General features: G+C 49.9%; 1 protein-coding gene across 1 annotated transcript in view; it reads right to left on the minus strand.

Moving 5' to 3' along the window:
* MAP4 (microtubule-associated protein 4) overlaps nucleotides 1-22,225 on the minus strand; it is a 69,614-nt gene that overhangs the window by 23,325 nt on the left and 24,064 nt on the right. Inside the window, exons 3-8 of the mRNA XM_014540506.1 lie at nucleotides 17,964-18,086; nucleotides 16,873-16,986; nucleotides 14,145-14,276; nucleotides 12,806-13,630; nucleotides 11,865-11,987; nucleotides 6,480-7,823 (exon numbers count right to left, since the gene is read on the minus strand). Coding sequence (XP_014395992.1) covers nucleotides 6,480-7,823; nucleotides 11,865-11,987; nucleotides 12,806-13,630; nucleotides 14,145-14,276; nucleotides 16,873-16,986; nucleotides 17,964-18,086 — 2,661 coding nt within the window. The remainder of the gene's footprint in view (nucleotides 1-6,479; nucleotides 7,824-11,864; nucleotides 11,988-12,805; nucleotides 13,631-14,144; nucleotides 14,277-16,872; nucleotides 16,987-17,963; nucleotides 18,087-22,225) is intronic.

Below are 22,225 nucleotides of genomic sequence, written 5' to 3' on the forward strand. Positions count from 1 at the left end.
TATATATAAATGAATACATTAGGTGTCTTTTCCCAAGATGAGGAAACGTTAGCTTGATTTTTTAAAGCCATCTGCAATCAGCTGCAATGATTTCATGAAGTTTTTAGCAGCGCTTTCAGAAAAACAAGGCCGGGTTGGATTACTCCTCTCGGGTCTTTAAGATCCCCAAGGCCACCTCAGAGCGGTTCCCTCCCTGGGGCCTCTGTCCGAGCACCTAGCTTCTCTGCTGCTCAGGCCACTCGCCACTTTACTCACGTCCCCAACAGTGCAGGGCCCCACCCAGCACGCCCTTCACAACGTCAGCACCCAACACAGGGCTGTGGTCAGAGCGGCAGTGCTGCGACCGAGGAAAACATGAAACCCCATTGAACCTGAGCTCCTCCACGCCTCTCCTTCCTCCTGACCTCGGCCGTTTAGTAGCGAGACCTGTCAGAGAACAATCCAGGCTCCGGTCCTCGCTCTACACAGCACGTTCACTCAGGCACAGGAAGCGCGGGCACCATGAGATGAAGGCGGTGCCAGCAGCTCGGAGGCTCATTAGTAATGGGAGGCGAGGAGACCCTGGGTGCAGACAGCCTCAGGGAGGGAGTCAGTCAAAGCCCGCTCAGCTCTTCTCTTTGTAAAGATCTACTTTCCAGCTGAACCACAGAGTTATGGACAATAAACGAGGAAAGTGACGACAGCCTGGTGAGGAGGGTGCTGTTGCAATGCAGTCCAGACATGCCAGAGGCAGAGCTTTGGAAAATCCCTTAGAGAAATCGGGTGTGCGCCCAAAACCCACCCATCCCACTGGTCACTCCCCCAACACACACGCACATGCGCGCGCGCACACACTCTCACTCACTCACTCACTCAATTCACTGACACTTCCTATCTCTGGTTTGGGGGGATGATTTGGCCTGGGGTCGGAAGACCATGTTTTGAGATCTCTGTGCCACGTAACAGTTCTGACTCTGAGCAGGTCATACAACTGCCCCTAGTCGCAGCTTCTTCACCTGAAGTGGGGGTGTCTGTGAGGCGCCTCCCAGGCTCACACTTCGAACTGCCACATCTCCGTCAAAAGGCTGCACCACATTCAAAGAACCACAGGTGTGCTGCACTGTCCACCCCACAGTGTGATTTTAACTTGGGCTCCAGAGCCCAGCTCCCCAATAAGCCTGCCCTCCCCTGCAAGGTGCCACCTGCTGGCAGAGGCTGGCCTGCGGGCGGAGCCGCCTGTCTGAAGACAATGGTGATCCGAGTTGGCTGCCATATTCCGAAGGGGCAGAGAGGAGCCCAGGCGAAGAAAAAGCCAGACAGCCGACCCAAACCCTCCCCACCAGGACCAAACAAGAAAATGCCCAGGCAACGCTGGAACGGCACCCCCTGCTGCCTGCAACCTCACCGTCCTGCAGATGCTCTCCCCACTGAGCGAACCGCTAGGGCTTGTTTTGTTTTAACTGCAGAGAATGAGGAAGGGAGGGTGACTTATTCCTTAGCAGTTCTCTGCCACTCTTCCATTCTCAAAAGCATTGGCATGTGTGCGAAGTGATGTCTGCACAGGCCGGCCTCTGAGCTCCCTGCAGGCTGCCTGAGTAAGCAGGTCCTCCTGCTTCACCGAGGAAAGTGCGAATGCAGGGGGTGGTGCATACACAATACAATAGACAGATGATGCAGTACAGAGCTGTACCCCAAAGCCTATGCAACTTTATTCACCAACGTCACCCCAATAAATTCAATCAAATCCGAAAAAGAAAAACGTGGACCCAGAGGCTGGTACAGAGGGGAGAGGCAGAGTGACTTAAAGTCTGACTCGACTGTTACTTTGGCAACACACACCAAGGAGGAGGCAGAGGAGGCGAGGAGGAGGAGGAGGAGGAGGGTCAGCAGCTCCCAGGCCTGTTTCCTGGCCGCTTTCTTTCTCCTGAACTCCAGGGCCTTTGGTTTCGCCTGTGACTTGTTTCCTGAGCCCATTTCTCCTACGCTCACTCCTTCCATCTCTACCTCTATGACTCCTAATAAACTTTGTCTTAAAAAACAAAAAAGGATGAAGGGTCTGTTCCTCTCCAAATGCGGCGAAAGCTCCCTGATGGCCAGCACAGAGGACCCAGCAGTCCGATGGCTCTCCAGAGCTCTAGTCCAGCTCAGAGCTGCAGACATCATCGCGGCCACAGACGCACGGTCACACCTCCCAGCACCCCATGTGTCAGGCAGTGAGTGAGAACTGCCGGCAGTCTTGCAAGGTTGAGCACGCCCGGGGAAAAGAAACGTGCTTATAAACCAGAAGACAGATTCTAGGCTCAGCTGCCACTAGCATTCTGCGCCTCTGGGTTTTACTCCTGCTCACTCACAACTCACTTCAACGCCACCTCCTCTGTGAAGTCTCCTAGACTGACAGAAACACATTCCGAGATGTTCTAAATGACATCACAGGTGGAGCAGTGAGCCAGTTCATGGCTGTGGCCCACAATCCTGATGCATGTCGGAGCTTTGCGTCCGCCTCCAGGCATGAGGGCGCCTTGCGCACTGCATGCCCCACGTGCAAGAACTGTCAGGACTACTACCTGCAACCAATCAGAGCCAGTAACCACTTTTTCCTTGAAGACTGCGTGCTGTCCAAGAACTCCGCCCGCTTCGCCTTTGCCACCCTCTATCTATGGCCCATGGGAGTTCTTTCAAAGCACCGTTTCCCCCAAACATTCATGGAAGTGCCTGTCAACCCCAGGACTGCGGGCATGCTGCCTGCCCCGCACCGCCCCACCCGCTGCAGCTGGCTTCGGCTTCGTGCCCCAGGGCCTGGTCCTTTCTGGCTAGCTTTTGGCTCATTAAATCCTTTCTGCCCTGGAAGCTGGCTCCTTCCTGCTTTGGCAACACTTCACTTGCCCTGCCCTTTCTCGGGATTTGGAAGCTACAGCATAACTGTATCTATGTGCCTTTCCTGGGAGCTTCTAAAGGGCGGGAGTCACACCTGTCCACTCTGCCATTCCGTGTCCAGCACAGCGCTTGGCACACACTAAGTAAGCAGGCTCTCGGGGCAGACGGGTGAATTCCCTCTGCACTGGTGCTGAAGCACGTGACCTCACCGTCCCATCACTCCACTCACCTAGGCAGGCGCTGATCTGAAGTGTGCCGCCTTGGGCTAAAGATGTTTAGGCTCCATTCTGCAAGTCTGAGGAAAGTGCATGCATCCCCTCCCATGCATCTGGTCGCAGGTGGTCTCCAAGGCTCTTCATCAGACCACAGAGGACAGACATGCCAAGCCTCGTGGGAGCTGGCTCCGCCGCAGGGCCCATCTCAGCGGGTGCATGGGTGGGTGGATGGGTCTGGTTTGCCTTGTGCCCTGAGCTAGTCCTCGACGGGTCCAGGCTTTGGTCCTGATTTGCTCCACAACTGGCTGCCCTGCATTTCTTATCCGTTCCTCATGCAACAAAGCTACTTTCCAGACTGACCAAATGCTACCTGCTACTGTCTGCAGAGGACCGTTTCTATCCGTCATCATTACAATACAAGTCAGTCATTCTACTGGTGACAAGGCCTGTGACACTCATCAAAGCTGGAGGCTGTACAATTGCTATCTCTTTCTTTACTTACCGGCAGAAGCACTTTAAAACCACATTCAACTAAATTTTAGAAACATTTCCTAGTACATGAGAATCAAGAGAATCATGATTCTCCCTGATTAACTTTCAAAAGTTGGAATGCAAACAGACGAATGAAAACAACCGGAGCTAGTAATCTGATTTCTGTGACCCTTGACCAGGTCATCCATATGGGGCCCACAGAAGCGGAGGCCACACCAGTGACCCGCCCACAGCACAAACCCACACTAAGTGACTTATGGAAACACCCTGTCATGGGACCTAACACACACCCACCGTCCTCCGGGTCAGCGCCAGCCAGGCTCACCTGCCCCAGCACACAGGGCCGCTCCCCTTCTAAGCAAGCACATATGTCGGCAACAGCCCACGTCAGAAGCTGTTGCTTGTCACTGGTTTCCTGAACCCTCCAATGCTACGTGTCAGCCAGAGGGTGACAGGGTAACAGTGGGGGAGGAGATTCGAGGGGAAGAACCCTTAGAGTGGAATAGCTGACATGTGCTGCACGCCTTGCAGACTAGATGTTCTCATTGAAATCAGGTGAGGAGAACTGTTTAAGGGCGAAAACCATGCGAGACAGTGCTGAGCATATAGTAAGTTTCTCTTTAGTTGTGTATATATATAGAATTCTCCATAAATTTCATTCATATTCAGCCAGGAAGATGAAAAAGCCAAAGAATGAGAGAGTCAGTGGGAGGAAGCAACAGGAAAGGAACCTCACGAATGGCATCCTGCTAAGGAAAGGTGTTACCTACCCAGCGGCACTTCTCCGGGTGTGGAAGTGGAGCAAGTTCTAAACTTACCAACCGTTTCTTCATAGGCTGCACTGTGAGGATTTGGGATTTATACAGTTTCACACCAAGAGAATTTCCCACCATCAACTGACATTCCCGGCTGATGGAAGTCAGCTGATGGGCTCAAGCAAACTGAGAAAAAGGAATGAAGCTGAGAAAAAGGAGGCCGGGTGCTGCCCCCGCAGAGGGAAGGGCTGTGCAGGCGCCCACAGCTGTCCCGCCCAAGCACCACGTGCCAGGGGCCCTGCTCCCACCGCTCTCCTGGCTCCAGGGGGACTTCTGTGGAGCAATAGCACCCACGGGGTCCATCACGATCGCCCCTTCAACGTCACAAAACACACCGCCCCACAGGAAGCCCTTTTCCGACAAGTTGTGCTCAGACTGGATGGGGTGCCTGGGGGGAGGCAGACTTACACTTTACGGTGTATCCCCCTTTGTACCATGTGAATGTACTACCTATTCAAAAACGAGTACAAAAAGGGTTTAACTATTAAAATGTATAGATTACATTCACATTAGGGAAAAGTATTTTAGAATTCAGAGAAGAAACAATAAATTTTGTCCAAAATCCAACACCCTCTCTGCAGCCCCTCCGCGAGGCCACTCCTCACACAGGCTCTGAGCCTGGCCTGGCTGAGGCAGGCCCGCAGCTCTACAGCCTCTGCTTCCTTCCAAACCAGACAAACCCTCTTTCTACATCTCTTGGAAGATACTGAACAGAAAGAGATGGCGAGGTTTCAGAAAATGTCCGTGCCCTCTGCATCCCTGCTGAGACGAAAGCAGCGACCTATAAACTCAATTAAAGCCCTGGACAGAACACTGGAAACCTGAACAGAAGCTGGAAGCTCCTGCATTCCACTTCATTTTCTGCACTGGCAACAGGAGAGCTAATAGAAGATAAACACAGAGAAGATGAGCAGATCTTATGCGAAGAGCCACCGCCAGCATCCTGCGCTCACACAGCAGTGCTCCCCACTGGGAACAAAGGCATGCACAGCACACACTTCGCCCAAACAAGCCCACAGCATGCCCCCCATCCATGGCGCAGCCTCCCAAGCCCAGCTGGCTGCCAAGGCCAAGTGGCGCCTTCATCTCTGGGGTTAGTAGCTGCAGCGTGCACGGTGGGAGACAGTGACTGAGAAACAGCATCATCTGTGGGCTGTGAAAACCTTCAAAGGCCAGGAACCAATTTTTGGAGGTTAGGCTCAGGGAAGTCAGGGTTAGATGTATACTTTTTCAGGGTGTGTGTGTGTGGGGGCGGGGGGGGGGATAACATTTCTAAATCTTTAAGGAATCATCTTTCTTAATCTCATGTGAATTACTTGATTGATTAGAGCCAAAAATGACAAAATTATGAGGAATCCCACATGGGCAAGTTTCATAGACTTGCCCGTGGATGTAGACTGTTTGATGGACACAGTCTAAGCCCAAAGCTCTACCCCACGGGCAACTGCGGGCCAGCGGCTGTAAGCAGCGGACTGTGAATGATGGGCTGCCTCGCGAGGTCCCTCCCCTAGTCTCTCCTGGAAGCACAAGCGACGTCTGCGCCAGCAGGCGGCCCGTTTCCCTTCATCTGAGAGAGAGCAGCTTGGGTATCAGTCCCACCAGCACAAGAGACACACCCGGGGGCGGCGGGGGGTTGGGGTACAAGCAGGTTCACAACTAACTAGACAGTCACAATAATTAGTAAGTAAGTAATAGTATAAGAATAAACGGATGTAAAATGCTTTCTCCTCCTTACACAAAATAATGATTAAATGTGGCTGGAACTTTTACACATACAAGGCACACTTTAAACAAAAAATTAAGGATAGTGGATAGTGACAGCCTTCTGCTAAGCAATTCATGTTTGAAATTCACCTCCACCTAAAACTCAGGCTCCTTGCTGGGTAAGAAGGCATGCAACCAAGTCACCAGCCTCCTCAAGCTGGGCCAAGACATGCCTGGGCTGCAGAAAACACGTCATTAGAAGTTACACGTTTTTCATGCCAACAAATCACTGATTAACACGGAGAATTAAAGTCTGGATGGAACCAAAGCACAAGCTCTGTGCCTCTCTGATGCGGACTCAAAGCCACAAGCACACACACAGCGCCTGGCAGGCTCCTACCGCTGGGCGTGGCGTGCTTGGGTCTCTCGCGCTCCTGGACCGCAGACTTTGGCGAAAGTGGAGCAAGTCCTCGGGACTTGGTGGGTCTCATGTAGCCTTTCATTGGCTCTGCCACTCTTTTTTCTTCCTTCTTCCCTTCGCCCAGAGCCTTCGGTTCAGATTTTTCTGTCATTTTCTCAGGTGCCTCCGAGACCTTATCTTTGGGTTCTGGGAGCTGAAGCCCCTGGCAGGCAGTCACTACTAACTTCTCTACCGCACTCGAGGGGGCAGCACCAAGCCGGCCATCGAAGAAATCCGACTGGAGTTCTGGTGCTGGCAAGGGAGCACCTGCTGACTCTGTGACTTGAGGAGCCAGGCTACTTCCTTCCCGTTTGTCCTTTTCACTTTTTGGAGTCGGAAGAGTCACCTCCATCTCCTTATTCAAACCACCGGGGCCCCTGGACGCTCTGCCTTCAGCACGTGGGTCCTCACAGCAAAGGGGCCCGTGTGCTCCGTCTCCGGGGAAGTCGGGGGTGTGACCGGAAGCAGAGCCCTCCCCAGCCTCTGCCTCTCTGTTCACTGGAGATGCTGGGACGGGACTCCCGCCGGCTCGCACCCCGGGGCCTCTGCGCTCAGGTGGGCTATGGTCTGCCGTGGGCGCTGTAGGATGGGGGCCCTTGGCTGGTTCTGTGATTTCCTCTGCTGGACGCTTAGATGCCCCCCTGGGCACTGACTCAGATTCTCCCCCCACACGCCCTCCGTCTACCCCTGCTTCGTTCTGCACGGGCTCAGCCAGCTGCTCTTTATGCTCAGGACAGCGGTCCCCAGGGCGCTGCCCTGTTTCTGTGGCTGCTGGGAGGGTCAGGGCGCCTCCTCCTGGGCTTGCACGGGGCCTGGCAGCGGAGGCGGCCAGGGCTCTTTCCTGCTCTGGGACGCCATCTTTGCTGCAATGACCCACCACTGACCATTCGGAGATCTGGGCCAGAGCTGTCCCTTGCCTAATTTCTGCCAAGGTGCCTGTAAAGGCTTCACCTCCCTTTACTAATTGAGGACTAGGAGTGGGCAGTTTTTCACAGGCTGCTGAATGCACAGCCTCTGGAGGGGCTGACGTACTCATGACCTCAGATGGTGTTCGGGGGCAGGTAAATGTAATATTTCTATTTTCATCCACATAGCCCATTCCTTCAATTCTGTGGTCTCCTGTGGCTTCCATGGGAACATGTCTTTCTGCTGCATCTGTCTTATTCTCCAAAATATGCTTCTCAGAAAAGCTATTTTTCACCTTCTTGCTTTTCCCGTCATCACTCCTTTTGCTCGGGCTGTCCCTTGCTGCAGTGGGCCCCCGGGCTGCATCTGTCTTACGCTCTGCAGGCGGGACTGAAGGGACAAGTCCCGCCCCCTGGCTTTGGTCTTGGCAGCTCACATCTGTCACCTGGGTAGCTACTTCAATAACAGCAGCACCCTTGACTGTACTTGTTTTCTTCCCACCCAGAGCCCCGAGCTCAAAAGAATTAACCTCAATATTTCTAGCCTTTCCGTCAACCACCTCCACTGTGGGTGTATTTGATGTCTGTGAGAGCAAAGGCTCGTGACTGGTGGGGAAAGTGAGTGCTAAGTCTTTGTTTTGATGGGGAGTGCCAGCACCTCCATCCTTCCCTATGGAAGGTGGGCTGAGGACTTCTTCCTTGCTCTCCACCCTAGCAAGCTGTGCAGAGTAATTATTTTTAAACTTTTTGTTTTTGCCTTCACTGCTTCTTTTTTTAGGCTTTTCAGAAACCCTGGGAGCTGCCTCGCGATCCATCCACGGACACTTTCCTTCTCTGCTCTGGTTACTGACACCCAGACCTATGGCCACAGCTCCTCTGTCTGCTGTGGTGCTGGGAGTCTGAGTCATACCTGACCTAGTTTCCAAAGGAGTCAGCATCTGCAAGGTGCTGGCCACACTGGGGCCAGTCTCCTTAGGCGCCCCCGCGAGCCCTGCCTCAGGGAGAGCAGCCCTGACCCCCGGCTGCTGGGAAGAATCCAGCCTCGGCTCCTCCCTCCCGTCCCCAGCAAGCGCTCCTTCTGCTTCAGGGGCTGGCGCACTTGGCCCCAGGGCAGCTCTGCCCTCTCCCTGGCTGTCGGGAAGGACTGGCAGCTCAGCCCTTGCTTTTGCCTTCCCAGAACTCGCTCTCACTTTCCCAGAACTCCCCCTTCCCTTCCTGCTCTTGCCATCACCTGCTGTTCTCTTAGGTGGTTCATTCCCGGGCCCAGGAACCTGAATCTTGCCCTGTGGCAGCTGCTCCGAAGCTAAGATGCTCATCTCTTGTCCTTGCGTGGGAAACGCTTCCTTGTGACGTTCCTTAACATCCTCAGCTGCTTCAGAGAACTCTTCCTGGTTGTCAGTCTGCAGCGCGGGCACTGTCCTTCCATCACTCCCTTCTTTCAGGCTGCTTTCTAGTGGATTATTTGCCGTCAAAGTGCGTGTCGGATTAGGCAGCTCTTTTGCTGCTGTGGGTTTTACAACTGGCCCCGTAGCCTCTTGGTCCGAGACAGGAAAGCAACCCTCCTGGGCTCTGACCTCCCAAGGAGCTTCTATTTTGTGTGCAGAAACTTCCGCCAGGGACCCCGCTGGTCTGAGAGGGGTCGCCAGGTGGGGAGCAGTCTGTGGTTTGCACCCACCCTGCTGCAGGGATTTCCTGTCTTGGCTCTGTGGTTCTGACTTGTTACCTTTGACCTCTGCCTCTCTGCTCAGCTGGAGCTGAGAATTCACTGCGGCTTTAGGGGGTTCTTCCCAAGGACAGGAAGGAACCCTGGGGCTTTCCGAGACCAAGCTCTCAGCGGCCGGTTTGGCTGTCCCAGAGTCAACTCCACCATCCTTTTCCGGGCTTTCCCTGGAGGCCGGTCCATGCTGTCCGCCCACAGGGGCAGGCTGGCTGGGGAGGACACCTGGTTTCTGTGGGTCAGCTGCCAGGGGACGGCCGTCAGCCTCTTTTGCACTGTCATCACCCCAGGGACCCCCGCCCCGGGGTGGGGAACATCGCTTTTGCTTTGGTCTCTTCTTTTTCTTCTTCATCATTGCTGTGCTCTCTACCTCCCAGGCCTCCCTGCCAGGCTCCCTCTGTGTCTCAAGGAAGTCAGCAGGAGTGGTTTCCCTTTGGCTCCCAGGCTCACCACCGGGAAATGAGCCAGAGACCCGGCCCGGCTCCGGCAAGGAGCAGGGGCCCAGCCCGGGATCGAGAGTCTTCCGAGAAGAGCCTCCCAGCAGCTCAGGAGGGACCCTGGCGGGCCGGGGCCGGGCGGCCCTGCGGTCCCTGGGTCTGCACACTGGTTTGGCTGGTGTGGGAAGGGTACCTGCAATACACGAAGATGGCCAAGATTCCAAACAGAAAACTCCTTGTTATTGTTTCTTAAAAAGTCCACTCATTGGCTCATTTACGTAGTCTATTTTCGCCAACCCACATCATAATTCATTTAGGAAAAGTTTTTTTCCTGAAATATTTCTCACCCTTAACTGGGATTAGCAAATATTTAACAAAGATCATCTTAAATGTTTTTTTCAAACATATTTACAAAGTATTTAAAACTGGAGAAAAGAAATTCAGAGATTTCCTAACCCCTATAATAAGCATTTACTGCCTATGACTCTCATCTGATACTTGTTTATATTTGTCATTATTTTTGTTAAGCACATAATTCCCAATTCTGCAATAAAATGGTAAACTCCTGTTTCTTTTTGGTGGCATTTGAATTTATAATTCTAAGAGTCTGTCACCAATATTATACTAATCAGTTATCAAACTAACCAGATAAATTCTGGGAAACAGACCAGACTTATACTACTAAAAAAGAAGAAGAAAAGGAAAAGAAAAAGATACTAAATTCGTATTTGGGCCAGAGAAATAATCTCATCGTTCCAGAACCAGAACCTCCTACTGTAAAAGACAAATGTGTTAGATTTCAATTTCTGTTCCTAAATGTCCTTTCCCAAAGGCAGAGAACGATACATAATGCCAAGTAGGACAATGAATGGGAACGACGGGGAGAAACCCCTCGGAAGTGTTTCAGGAGTCACTGCTCCGGCGCCTGCCTCCATGTCGAGGCTGCGAGGATCTGAGTCCTAGAGAGGGCCCACGCAGAGCGGGTCCAGGACAGCTCTTGTCAGGCCTGACCCACGAAATGCCTCCAGAGAATATCCAAATACCTACCCACCCAATTCCTCCAAATCCTACCCTTTATTTAATACCTCAGATCAATAATTGCTTCTCTTAAAAAAATTGCTAGGCTTTCGCACCCTACAGCATTTATAACATTTAACTTGGAAATTCATCAGTAGCTACTAGTATTTGGTGCCATCTCTTAAACTAATTCAATTACATAGATCTTTGGTTTCGGTGTTCATGCCTGGGGACTTCTCTTTCTATCCAGGCTGTAATAAAATGATGGAAGGGCAAGGGCCCCGACTTAGCTACCTCTATGCTTCAGCATGGTGTATTTTGTGCATATTAAGAACTTGATAAATCTTTATTGATATGCTGAGTCACTAAAACGACATCTTAAAAAAACCTAAACTTGACCTAGCTGGTTTGGCTCGCTGGATAGAGCGTCGGCCTGGGGACCTAAGGGGCCCAGGTTCGATTCCGGTCAAGGGCATGTACCTTGGTTGTGGGCACATCCCCAGTAGGGGGTGTGCAGGAGGCAGCTGACCGATACTTCTCTGTCATCGATGTTTCTAACTCTCTATCCCTCTCCCTTCCTCTCTGTAAAACATCAATAAAATATATTAAAAAACAAACAAACAAACACCCTAAACTTAATTGTGGTACTTCTTGGTGCTGGCTCTTCAGTGTGCAAAGCACAGGATGTAAAGGAAATAACCATAGTCCCTGCCTCCGGGTCACATTCTAACCGTCATGGGAAAGCAAGCGGAGACTCAAGATGATAAACTATGCACGTCTCTGGCTCACAATAGAAAGTAACGGACTTGAAGGCAGGAAGCCTCCGGGAGCAGGGCCTCTCACAGGTAAGGGCATAAGAATTATCTGCAAACTCGGGAGGCTGAGGTGGAGCCGAGATCGTGCGTTTCTGACGAGCTCCCGGGCGGTGCCCATGCGGCCGGGCTGTGACACTGTCACCAGGGGTTCATGGAACATGAACCAACATACTCCTCTCACAGTAGAGCAAGCTGAGGGCCGTTCAGTAACCTGCCTGAGACCACACGGGACAGAATGGGGAACAGCTGACCTGCATTAGGTGTCCTGGGTTGGCGTGGTGATCACTGAAAAGTAGATAACAAGCTGACTTTCTGCCCAAACAAGACAAAATCTAAGAGAACGGACCTCGTCAACGGTCTGCTGATCACCACCTGCGACCAGGGGCAAGGCCACGGCCGCACCCACCCTCCCAGGGCAGTGGTTCCCGACCCACCTGAGGGCGCTGCAGGCGGCTCCGGAGGCTGACGGCTGAGCGGCTGCCTTTGCTCTAGTTTCTCTGGCACAGATGCCTCGTCTGGTGGCAAGGCGGACGTTTGGCCCACGGCTGTGACTGGCTCTAAAGGTGACAGTAAAACCACACAGGTTTCCAAGAAGCACGACTCAGCTATTTCTCCACCTTCCAGAGCTGGGGATGGAGGAGCGTTTGAGGACTGAGGGGCTGCAGTGAGGGCAGCAGGGAGGGGGTGGGGGGGATGGAATTGGAGGGGCTTGTTTTTAAAATGGGACAATAACAAGTGCTTGCATGCTGGTGGGCAGGGCCCACTGGAGGGAAAGCACTGCTGAGAGGAAGAAGGGAGAGCCCCTGGCGGGGTGCTCGCTGGCCCGGAGCGCTGTCCTGGGGGCTCATCTCTGGTTGATCATCTTGATAATCCCCAGTCGGGCACACAGGGGAGGCAAACAACCAACTGATGTTTCTCTCACATCAATGTTTCTCTCATCTTTCTCTCTCCCCTGCTTCCTCTCTCACTAAAGATATCAATAGAAACACATCCTTGGGTGAGGATTAAAAGAGAGAGAGAGAGAGAGAGAGAGAGATGGGATCTAGTACAAAACAGAGGTGGCTTTAATCAGAAGCAGGGATGCTTCCTCCCAGGAACAGGAGGGGCAGAGTCTCTGGACACAGACACAAGAGTCAGGTAGGCAGGTGAGGAGTGAGGCTGTGAGGCCCCTCTTACTGCTCACTGATCTATAAGAGGAACAAGATCGGCACAGAGTGGGGATGAAGGCGGTGCTGGAGGAGGTGAGCTGAGAAGTAACTGTCTGGGAGAGTAGGAATGTGTACAGATCTGCAAAGCACTGTCTTTATTTTCCCTGGCCCCGATGGAGACTACCCCCTGGTAGACAGAAAGACTGAGAACACATGTGAGTCCGCACCTGGGGAAAGCATGGCAGCAGGCACAGCTGAAGGCCCCTCGTTCTGGGGAGATGCGAACTGGGAGCCCTCGCTTGGTTTTCCTGGTGTCCGTACAGTTCCCACGTCCTTCACCGGAACTGGGGCCACCTCTGTTTCTGAAGGTGGTGCAACATCCTTAGCCAGGGATGGCTCTGGTTCTGGAAGCAGAGGCACATCCTTGCCCGGGGCCACCTCTGTTTCTGGGGGCGGAGCCATGTCCTTGCCCAGGGCCACCTCTGTTTCTGGGGGCGGAGCCATGTCCTTGACTGGCACCTCTATTTCTGGGGGCGGAGCCATGTCCTTGCCCAGGGCCACCTCTGTTTCTGGGGGCGGAGCCATGTCCTTGCCCAGGGCCACCTCTGTTCCCGAGGACAAAGCCAACTCCTTGGCTGTGGGTGATGCAATGTCCTTAGCCAATGCCATCTCCCTTTCTGTGAGTGACACCACGCCTTCAGCTGGAGCCGCGTCCATTTCTATGGGTGGTGCCCTCTCTGTGTCTCTGAAGAGCACTGCACCCTTGGCTGGGGTTTCCGTTGATTCTATAGGCAGTACCACGTCCGTGACCACAGCCACGTCTGACTCAATGGGTGAGTCCATGTTCTTGGCAAAGGACACATCTTCTTTGGTAGGTGATGCCACGTCTGTGGCCAGTGTCTCTGTCTCTGTGACTGGCGCCATGTCCTGAGGCAGGGCCATCTCTGTTTCTCTAGATGGTGCCGTGTCAGCAGCCTTCAGTCCCATCATCGTTTCCGATGCTCTGGTCGATGCCCTCTCTTCTGATGCCATGTCTCTCTTCCCGGCTGGCTCTAAGGGAAATACGTTGGACATTCAAGGAGCCATCATAGTCTGCTCAGAGTTCTGCATTCAAAACTCACTTTCCTAGAGCACAGGAATATCTGGCTTTTGTGACCCTAACACCCCAAACATAAGTAAGAAGCTGGCCAGTGAATGCCTTTGTGCCTACTCTGACAGTCCCAATACGTAAAAGAATAGGCTATTGGGAGAACGAATAATGGAGGAGAAAAGGCAAAGAAGAAAAAAACACCCAATGTTTAAAAAAACAATACAGGTTTATAATTACTGTCAGAAAGGGAATGTGGGCCCAAGAATCTGAAATCTGCACCAAATTAAAAAGGGATTTTCTTTGCCCATTAACCCCAAGTCTTATATCTCAACTACACCTACATTTCTCTAGCTGTGAAATCAGTAATATAAGTTTTAAAATATTTGTGACAAATCTGACATTTTTGTTTACACTGTTATATGCTGCTAAAAAATACTGCCACCACACACCAATAAAGAGGGGTTCTAATCCTTTACCTGCTGTGGGTTGCAGAGGTGGTGTGGCCTCTGGGGAAATGAAGACCCCCGCCTGGGGGGAGTGCGGGGCTTCCACAGGCCAGCCCTGAGGTACAACTGCTTCAGGAGTAAATGTGTCGCAAGGAAGGTGACCTAATAGTGAAACACAAACAAACATGTCAACATGGGGGGAAGAAGGTGTTTGACAGTTAAAGTAAGCTTTCTCTACTGCCACAGCATGGAGACCTAAGGGAACATGCCAATGAAAACAAAGCAAGAAAGTTCTGGGGAAACGCTCCAACATTCTCCAGCTTCCTGGCTAGTGAGCAGGCTGTGCAGTGTCACCATAGCCCTGGAGTGCTGAGTCAACCTCCCAGCGTGCGTTTCAAAGATTCAACACCACAACTGATACAACATAATGTATAGTAAAGAATCGAGGTCTTAACTTTCTCACCCATAAAGAGATTAACACCTCCTTTTTCAAAGTTAGAAACAATTTTGTGGAAATGCTTTGTAAATTATTAATAACTAGATAATGTCAAAAGATTATTATTATGCTGTCCACTGCCAGACTTAATAGTGCATTTAAGCCCTAACCGGTTTGGCTCAGTGGATAGAGCGTCGGCCTGCGGACTCAAGGGTCCCAGGTTCGATTCCAGTCAAGGGCATGTACCTTGGTTGCAGGCACATCCCCAGTAGGGAGTGTGCAGGAAGCAGCTGATCGATGTTTCTCTCTCATCAATGTTTCTAACTCTCTATCCCTCTCCCATTCTCTCTGTAAAAAATCAATAAAATATTTTTTTAAAAAAAAATAGTGCATTTAATAACCTCTTGCTATCAACATTATTACAGTTTAGCTAGAGAGGCAAGATCTTTGACATAGATCAAATAATACAGAAGTTATAGTATGAACGAGGTGCTGTCAGAGTTTAAAATCAACCACAAGGACCAGAATAGCCACAGAAGGCTTCTGAGGAGAAGCAAGAGCAAGAAGAGGAGAGAGGAGTCAATGTCAAGGACGGAGAACAATGAGCAAAAAAGCAGTACAGAGAGGCCACCAGGGCGAGATGTGTCTGGGACTATGAGGTCCGTCTGATTCAATGCTGCACACCTTGCGTATCAGCCAGGGAAAGACGGTCAGAGTGCACAGGGGATCTGGAAAGCCAGAGAGAGTTAAGCCTGAGCAGGGAAAACAAACAAGGCACCTTGAGTCTTACTCATGAAAACGAGATGACAAACAGAACAGGGCGCAGAGGGGCCAATCTTCCAGGTCTAATCAGGACGGATTTTAAAAGGCAGCAGGAACTCAGTCAGGAGGTGACTGAGGTGGCTGGGTGTGGAGTGATAGGGGTTACATTGGGGGAAAGCGAGGGAGCATAAAAGGAGAGGAGAAAGGTGCTGTGAGGAAAGAAGTCAATGCATCTAAATGACTCACTACCTAGTGAACTGGGAAAACAGGAGCCAAAGCCAAAATCTAAGTATCAGGAGACTAGATGGGTAACATCAAGGTCAACTCACTTAACATCCTTCTCCCAAGAGTCCAAAGAAAAACCTAATGAAACATATTATTAGCCAGCATCTTTTTTTTCTTTTTTAAAATATATTTTATTGGTTTTTTACAGAGAGAAAGGGAGAGGGATAGAGAGTTAGAAACATCGATGAGAGAGAAACATCGATCAGCTGCCTCCTGCACACCCCCACTGGGGATGTGCCCGCAACCCAGGTACATGTCCTCGACGGGAATTGAACCCGGGACCCCCTAGTCCGCAGGCCGATGCTCTATCCACTGAGCCACACCGGCCAGGGCCATTAGCCAGAATCTTTACAAAGACAGAATCACAAGCACTGTCTGAAGTGGGACTTACTGATGCTGGGCAGTGAAGGGGACCAAAATATGTCTTTTTGACTGAAAAATTAGTTTGAGTTGAAGGCAATTAAGCAGCAGCAAACCTAGAAAAGGACCCCCGCCCCCATTTCTGCCTGAGATTTTACTGAGATTAAACTCTTCCCAGCCCAGAGGGGGTCCAGAGCAAGCTGCAGGCAAACCATGAGTTCCCTCCGCACCCTGCCCCTCAGGCTGCCGCCTTCAGTCTAAAATGGCTTCCTTTGTCCTGTCATTTCTCTACAAATGTCATGCTCTTACTGAAGATGCTACAGAAACAGAAATTCTAAGAAACCACCTTGTGTTGCTTTTCTCCTGCATGGTGAATGCTACATGCATTAATAAACTATTCTGCTCTGGTTCACCTGTCTTCTTGTTACATAGTCCCGCTGAGACCCAAGGTGAGGAGAAGAAAAGTTCTGTGTGAAAGTTATGCAGCACCATCAATGTGGATACTCCCAATTCATAACTAAGATCTGTTTCATGTTTACTATGTAATGAACAATATGCAAAATGCTTTTACATAATTTGATTTGATCTTAGCTCATCTTTAATGTAGGAACTACTGTTGGCCCCTTATTAGATAAAAGAAACTAAAGTTATAAACAAAACTTGCCCAAGGCCATTGAATGAGGCACTAAAATGTGGAGGCAGAATCTGGCCGTAGGACATAGAATTCAAGATCCCATCACGCGAGGTGAGCAGCCCAGAAAGCCCAACTGAATTCTCTCCTGCGATTGGTCTAGAAAGCGCCTGTCCCAGCCACAGCCCCTAAGCAGGGCTGTGCCTAGTGAACTTCAAAGGTGATGGGTAAAGACCACGTTAACTGTCTGAAGGGAGCAGCCAGCCCAGCGGGAGGAGCCATACCGTAACCGTCTCTCAGAGGGTCACCCTGCGGCGTCAGTGCGGAAGCGCTGTTCGCGCCGCCGGGAAAGAAGAGCAGATCCTCCAGGCCGTCACCGCAGCGCATCTGGTAGGGATCTGGAGGGAAAAGGGATCGAAAACTCAACCCCAGGGAACACTACTGCAAAGACAGCATTCCTTACTACCCTACAGTGAATGCTGATTGGTTATACGTGTGTTGTCAATAGTAAGTTCAATAAATTGAGGTAATGTCACTGTACATGTAAGAAATCAATAAATATTCACTAATTTGAAACCAGCTACGTGTCCCCTGTAAGTCCAAGAGCAAAAAAGCCCCATCTCAGTGGAGACAACGTGAGCTCGCAGCCAGGTCCCTCGGCCCGGAGGCACTGAGGCTTCCACGTGAGGCCTCCTGCAATCCGCTCCTCACCGCTTCCCGCTCAGACAGGCCTCTGACTCCACAGATTACTTTGAATTTTGTAGAAAGTGGGTGTGAGTCTTGGTTTTTCTCTTCTGTCAAATGAGTATAATATATACTTGGCAGAGTTAGGTAAGAAACACATATAATATATATATATATACACACACACACACACCCACACATACACATATATACAGGCTGTAGCACTATGCCTGGCGCAAAACAGGCATCAACAAACGGTGCTATGAAATGGTGACTGATGGACGGAGACCTGACTTGGTGGTGAACACACAACAGTGTACAGCTGTGTGTGGACTGTGCACTTGAGACCTGTATAATTTTGTTAACCAGACTCACCCCAATACATTCAATGAAAAGGAAAAAATTGTGCTATTATTATTGTAATACTTCCTTTTAGAAGAATTAAACTTCAATGAATATGAATTTCAGTTACTTTATTCAAAACAGGTTTTGCAGGGGAGAGAGCCAGAGGGCATGTGCCTACGACGGAGAGAGGCCCAGAGAGGAGGGTCACTTCCACGTCCAGGGCTTCAGCTACACTTGTACTTCCCGAGCTGTATTGAGGCTAAACGTTTGATCCGAGTGGTGGCTGTGGCTTTCTCATGCTTATGTCTAGTTTGCATTCAGCAGTCACAGGCAAGCCTGCACTTACCAGTCTGGATAGGATTCACCACTTGCTCGGGTTCAAAGTAAAAGTTTGTATTTTCTGGCCAGTTCTGGTTGTTCTGATACCCCTGGAAGGCCATTTTCTCTTCAAGAAATGCAGTTGGAGACCCTGCAAATAGAAACATGGAACAAAAGTTACAACGTACCAGTTTCCCCACTGGAGTTGAGTTTCTGTAGGAAACCTAGTACAATATAAAACAATCATACCTGCTAGTGCCTTTGACAAAAACTTTTTAGAAAGTGTATAAGCCCTGGCTGGTGTGGCTGTGTAGGCAGAGCATCGGCATGTGGACTGAAAGGTTCCAGGTTTGGTTCCGGTCAAGGGCATGTACCTCGGGTGCAGGCTCCTCCCTGGCCCCGGCCCTGGTCGGGGCTCATACAGGAGGCAACCAATCAATGTATTTCTCTCACATCGATGTTTCTCTCTGTCTTTCCCTCTGTCTTCCACTATACACCAAACTTCTTGGAAAGTAATTTACACTTAGTATGAAAAGCATTAGGAGCCCCAAAAGAATGCACACAATAGCCTATCATTTCCAAAATAAACTTTGAAAGACTAGTGATGGTGCTTACAGATACATTTTTTCTGCTTATATTTCTTACCCTTTGGTAAACCCCACGATTGTCCATCTCCTCCCCCATGCTGGAGAAGGATGTTTTAAGATGTGGATGGCACTGGTTACCCTCCACAGCAGGACCGCCGCCCAGCCCCGAGCAGCTCTCAGGCACAGCGCAGAGAACAGCCGCCTCCACCCACAGCGTCTCATGAGCATGTCTGACAGAGGCTCACCCCGCATCTTCATTCACTGCTACTGACCTAGATTCCCTCCTCAAAGCTCCCCAGCAAAAGCAGGCAGACTCCCTTGCAGGAGCAACAGCCTTCAGAATAAATGTGGGTGTCTTGTCTTGTTTTGTTTTGTTTTGTTTTTATCATGACTGCAGTCTACTCAGAGAGTCTATTTCAGTAAAAGAGTGAAAAATTAAATTCAAAACAAAAAGCAATGTACAAAGTGCAATGGAAACAAGTCTAGATGCCTTGGTTCTCCTACAAAAGTAAAATGGGAAAACATAGGGGCTGGTTTCTATTTTTTTAAAATATATTTTTATTGATTTCAGAGAAGAAGGGGGGAGGGAGGGAAAGGGAGAGAGAGAAAGAGAGAGAGAGAGAGAGAGAGAGAGAGAGAAACATCAATGATGGAGAATCATTGATTGGTTGCCTCCTGCAAGTCCCACACTGGGGGACTGAGCCCGCAACCTGGGCATGTGCCCTGACCGGGAATTGAACTATGACCTCCTGGTTCATAGGTCAACGTTCAACCACTGAGCAACGCTGGCTGGGCCCAATTTCTATTTTTGAGAAATTGGGGCATTTAACAGAAAAGGCAAGTGACTAAATATTAAAAGTACCAATTAAGTAGTAATAGCCTATATAATAAAAGGCTAATATGCAAATCAACTGAACAGCAGAATGACCGGTTGCTATGACACGCACTGACCACCAGGAGGCAGACACTCAACACAGGAGCTGCCCCCTGGTGGTCAATGTGCTCCCATAGGGGGAGCACTGCTCAGCCAGAAGCCAGGCTCATGGCTGGTGAGTGCAGCGGCGGTGGCGGGAGCCTCTCCTGCCTCCAGGGCAGTCAGACATCCCCTGAGGGCTCCTGGACTGCGAGAGGGCGCAGGCTGGGCTGAGGGACACCCCCCGAGTGCACAAATTTCGTGCACCAGGCCTCTAGTCTATACATAAAAGACAGACTAATTCTATCAGGTAAGATCCATTCCAAGTGCAAATAAACCCATGGCTTTTAATATAACAGAATACATTAAGTTCATTGTTTCAGATTCTACATTGCAAGAACCTTTAAGAGACAACCACTTGTCAAGATCTGATATCAAATCAAAGACGAATATCCATTATCTGAAAAACACTAGCAAAGGTTCCTCCTCTTAAGGGCATATAAATGTGAAGCGAAGTTTCTTCATATGCTTCAAACTCAAACAACATATTGTGACAGACTAAACACACAAAGCAGATGTTAAAGAGACGCAGAGAAATGGAAAACACACGCCTTACTTCTAAACTCTTTTTTTTGTAACTATACCTATGAAGAATGTTAATATTAAGTTTAGTATTATTTTAAAACTAGAGGCCCGGTGCACGAATTCATACATGAGTGGGGTCCCTCGGCCTGGCTGGCTATCGGGGCCGTCTCGCCCAGTCCTGATCAGGCCGGCCAGCGGGGGGAGGGACCGCGGGAGGTTGGCCGGCTGCAGGAAGTTGGCTGTGAGAGCACACTAACCACACCCCTGGTGGTCAGTGCGCATCATAGCTACTGGCCAGTCGTCTGGTCCTAACAGTCACTTAGGCTTTTATATATATAGATAATAGTTTAAAAGTCCCTCCATTTTAATATCTAGTTTGATAAATACTGATAGATATAACCCATAGAAACAAAAAAGCTCTTTGGGGTCCTTAATTTTATAAAGTTTTATTGCGGTACAATTGGCGTACAATAAGCTGCACATATTTAAAGTGTACAATTTGATAAATTTCAACATGTGTATGCCATCACCACAAAAAGAGAGTCAACATACTCATCATCCTCAGCGGTTTTAAGCATGAAAATCGTCTTGGTACTAAAAAGTTGGAGCACTGATGACTTCAGAGTATCTGCGGACATTCTCTCTGTAGAGAATGCCTATTCATCGGGAGAGTCAAGTAAAAGATAGCAAAGCAGAAAAAGAACATGGATTGGGACAGAGGACTCGGGTACTGAGTCCCAGCTCCTAGGCAAAACCTAAGTTAACTCATTTAATTCCTCTGCACTTCGATATTCTCATCTATATCCTGAAAGGACTGTCCTAGATTATGATTACAAAGATAAAACAAAACTGACCAGGGAAATAGTATGTGTATATCCCTACATATGTTATAGAATGATAAAGCAATTGTGGCAAAATGTCATCAATTGGTAAATCTGAAAAAAAACATACAGAAGTTCTTTGCTTAAATCTATTCTTTCAACTTTTTTGTACACTTGAAATTATTTTGAAAATAAAAATTTAAGTGACAGAAGAAAGCTAACTCCTCAGATTTTCAGCCAACTCCACTTTTTACAATAAAATGTTCATATATAACCATATTAGGGTGTCTTTTTCCCTAAACAGGCAAAAACAGGCTACCAACCTTCCTGATTTGAAATCAATGGTATTTGACACCCCTAAAATGACGGGGAGACTTTTTTTTTAAGAGTGCCAAGTTCTGCCCTAACCGATTTGGCTCAGTGGATAGAGCGTCGGCCTGCAGACTCAGGGGTCCCAGGTTCGATTCCGGTCAAGGGCATGTACCTTGGTTGTGGGCACATCCCCAGTGGGGGATGTGCAGGAGGCAGCTGATTGATGTTTCTCTCTCATTGATGTTTCTAACTCTCTATCCCTCGCCCTTCCTCTCTGTGAAAAATCAATAAAATATATTTTTAAAAAAAGAGTGCCGAGTTCTAACAGTATCTGAAAACACTGGGCATTCACTGAAGGTCTCCAGCAGGACAGATGACGCTCTGGGTCAGCAGTTGCTTTCTGGTTCACTGTCAGATGAACAGGTGCCTGCCTTGGAAACCCCCTACCAGACCGCAGCATCCGTCAGAACCCTGCAGGCTGCGCCCCAGAGTGCGCACAGGCAGGTGGACCGCGAGGCCAGAACCCAGCCTGAGCTGGATTAGCTGTAACACTGTTTTCAGAGGTTCCTTCCGCCTTCCAGACACACGATTTACTATCACTGAATGCCCGTAATAAAAACACGTGTTTCTCCACAACCTCCTTTCTCGTTCTCCAAAGAGGGTTTTACACATCCTCTCCAGAATCCTAGTCCAGTGGTCGGCAAACTGGCCCCTTGAGAGTGTGGCTCTTTCACAAAATAGCACGTGCGGGGCCCGCACGTACAGTGCGATTGAAACTTCGTGGCCCATGCCACGGGGCCAGAAGCCGCATGTGGCTCGCGAGCCACGGTTTGCCGACCACTGCTCTAGTCCAACACATAAGCTCTTACTTTATAGAAAATAAAATTCTTTGACTGCCCTTTTCCTCTACTGCAAACTTAACTATGTGAGTTCATTATTACTTCTTTCTTTTTTTTTAATCCTCACCCGAGGATATTCTTTCCATTGATTTTTTTAAGAGAGAGTAGGAGGGAGGGAGGGAAGGAGAGAAACATTGAGAGAGACACAGGGATTGGTTGCCTCCCGCATGAGC

Source organism: Myotis brandtii, unplaced genomic scaffold (assembly GCF_000412655.1).
Source record: "Myotis brandtii unplaced genomic scaffold, ASM41265v1 scaffold246, whole genome shotgun sequence".
NCBI lineage: Eukaryota > Metazoa > Chordata > Mammalia > Chiroptera > Vespertilionidae > Myotis > Myotis brandtii.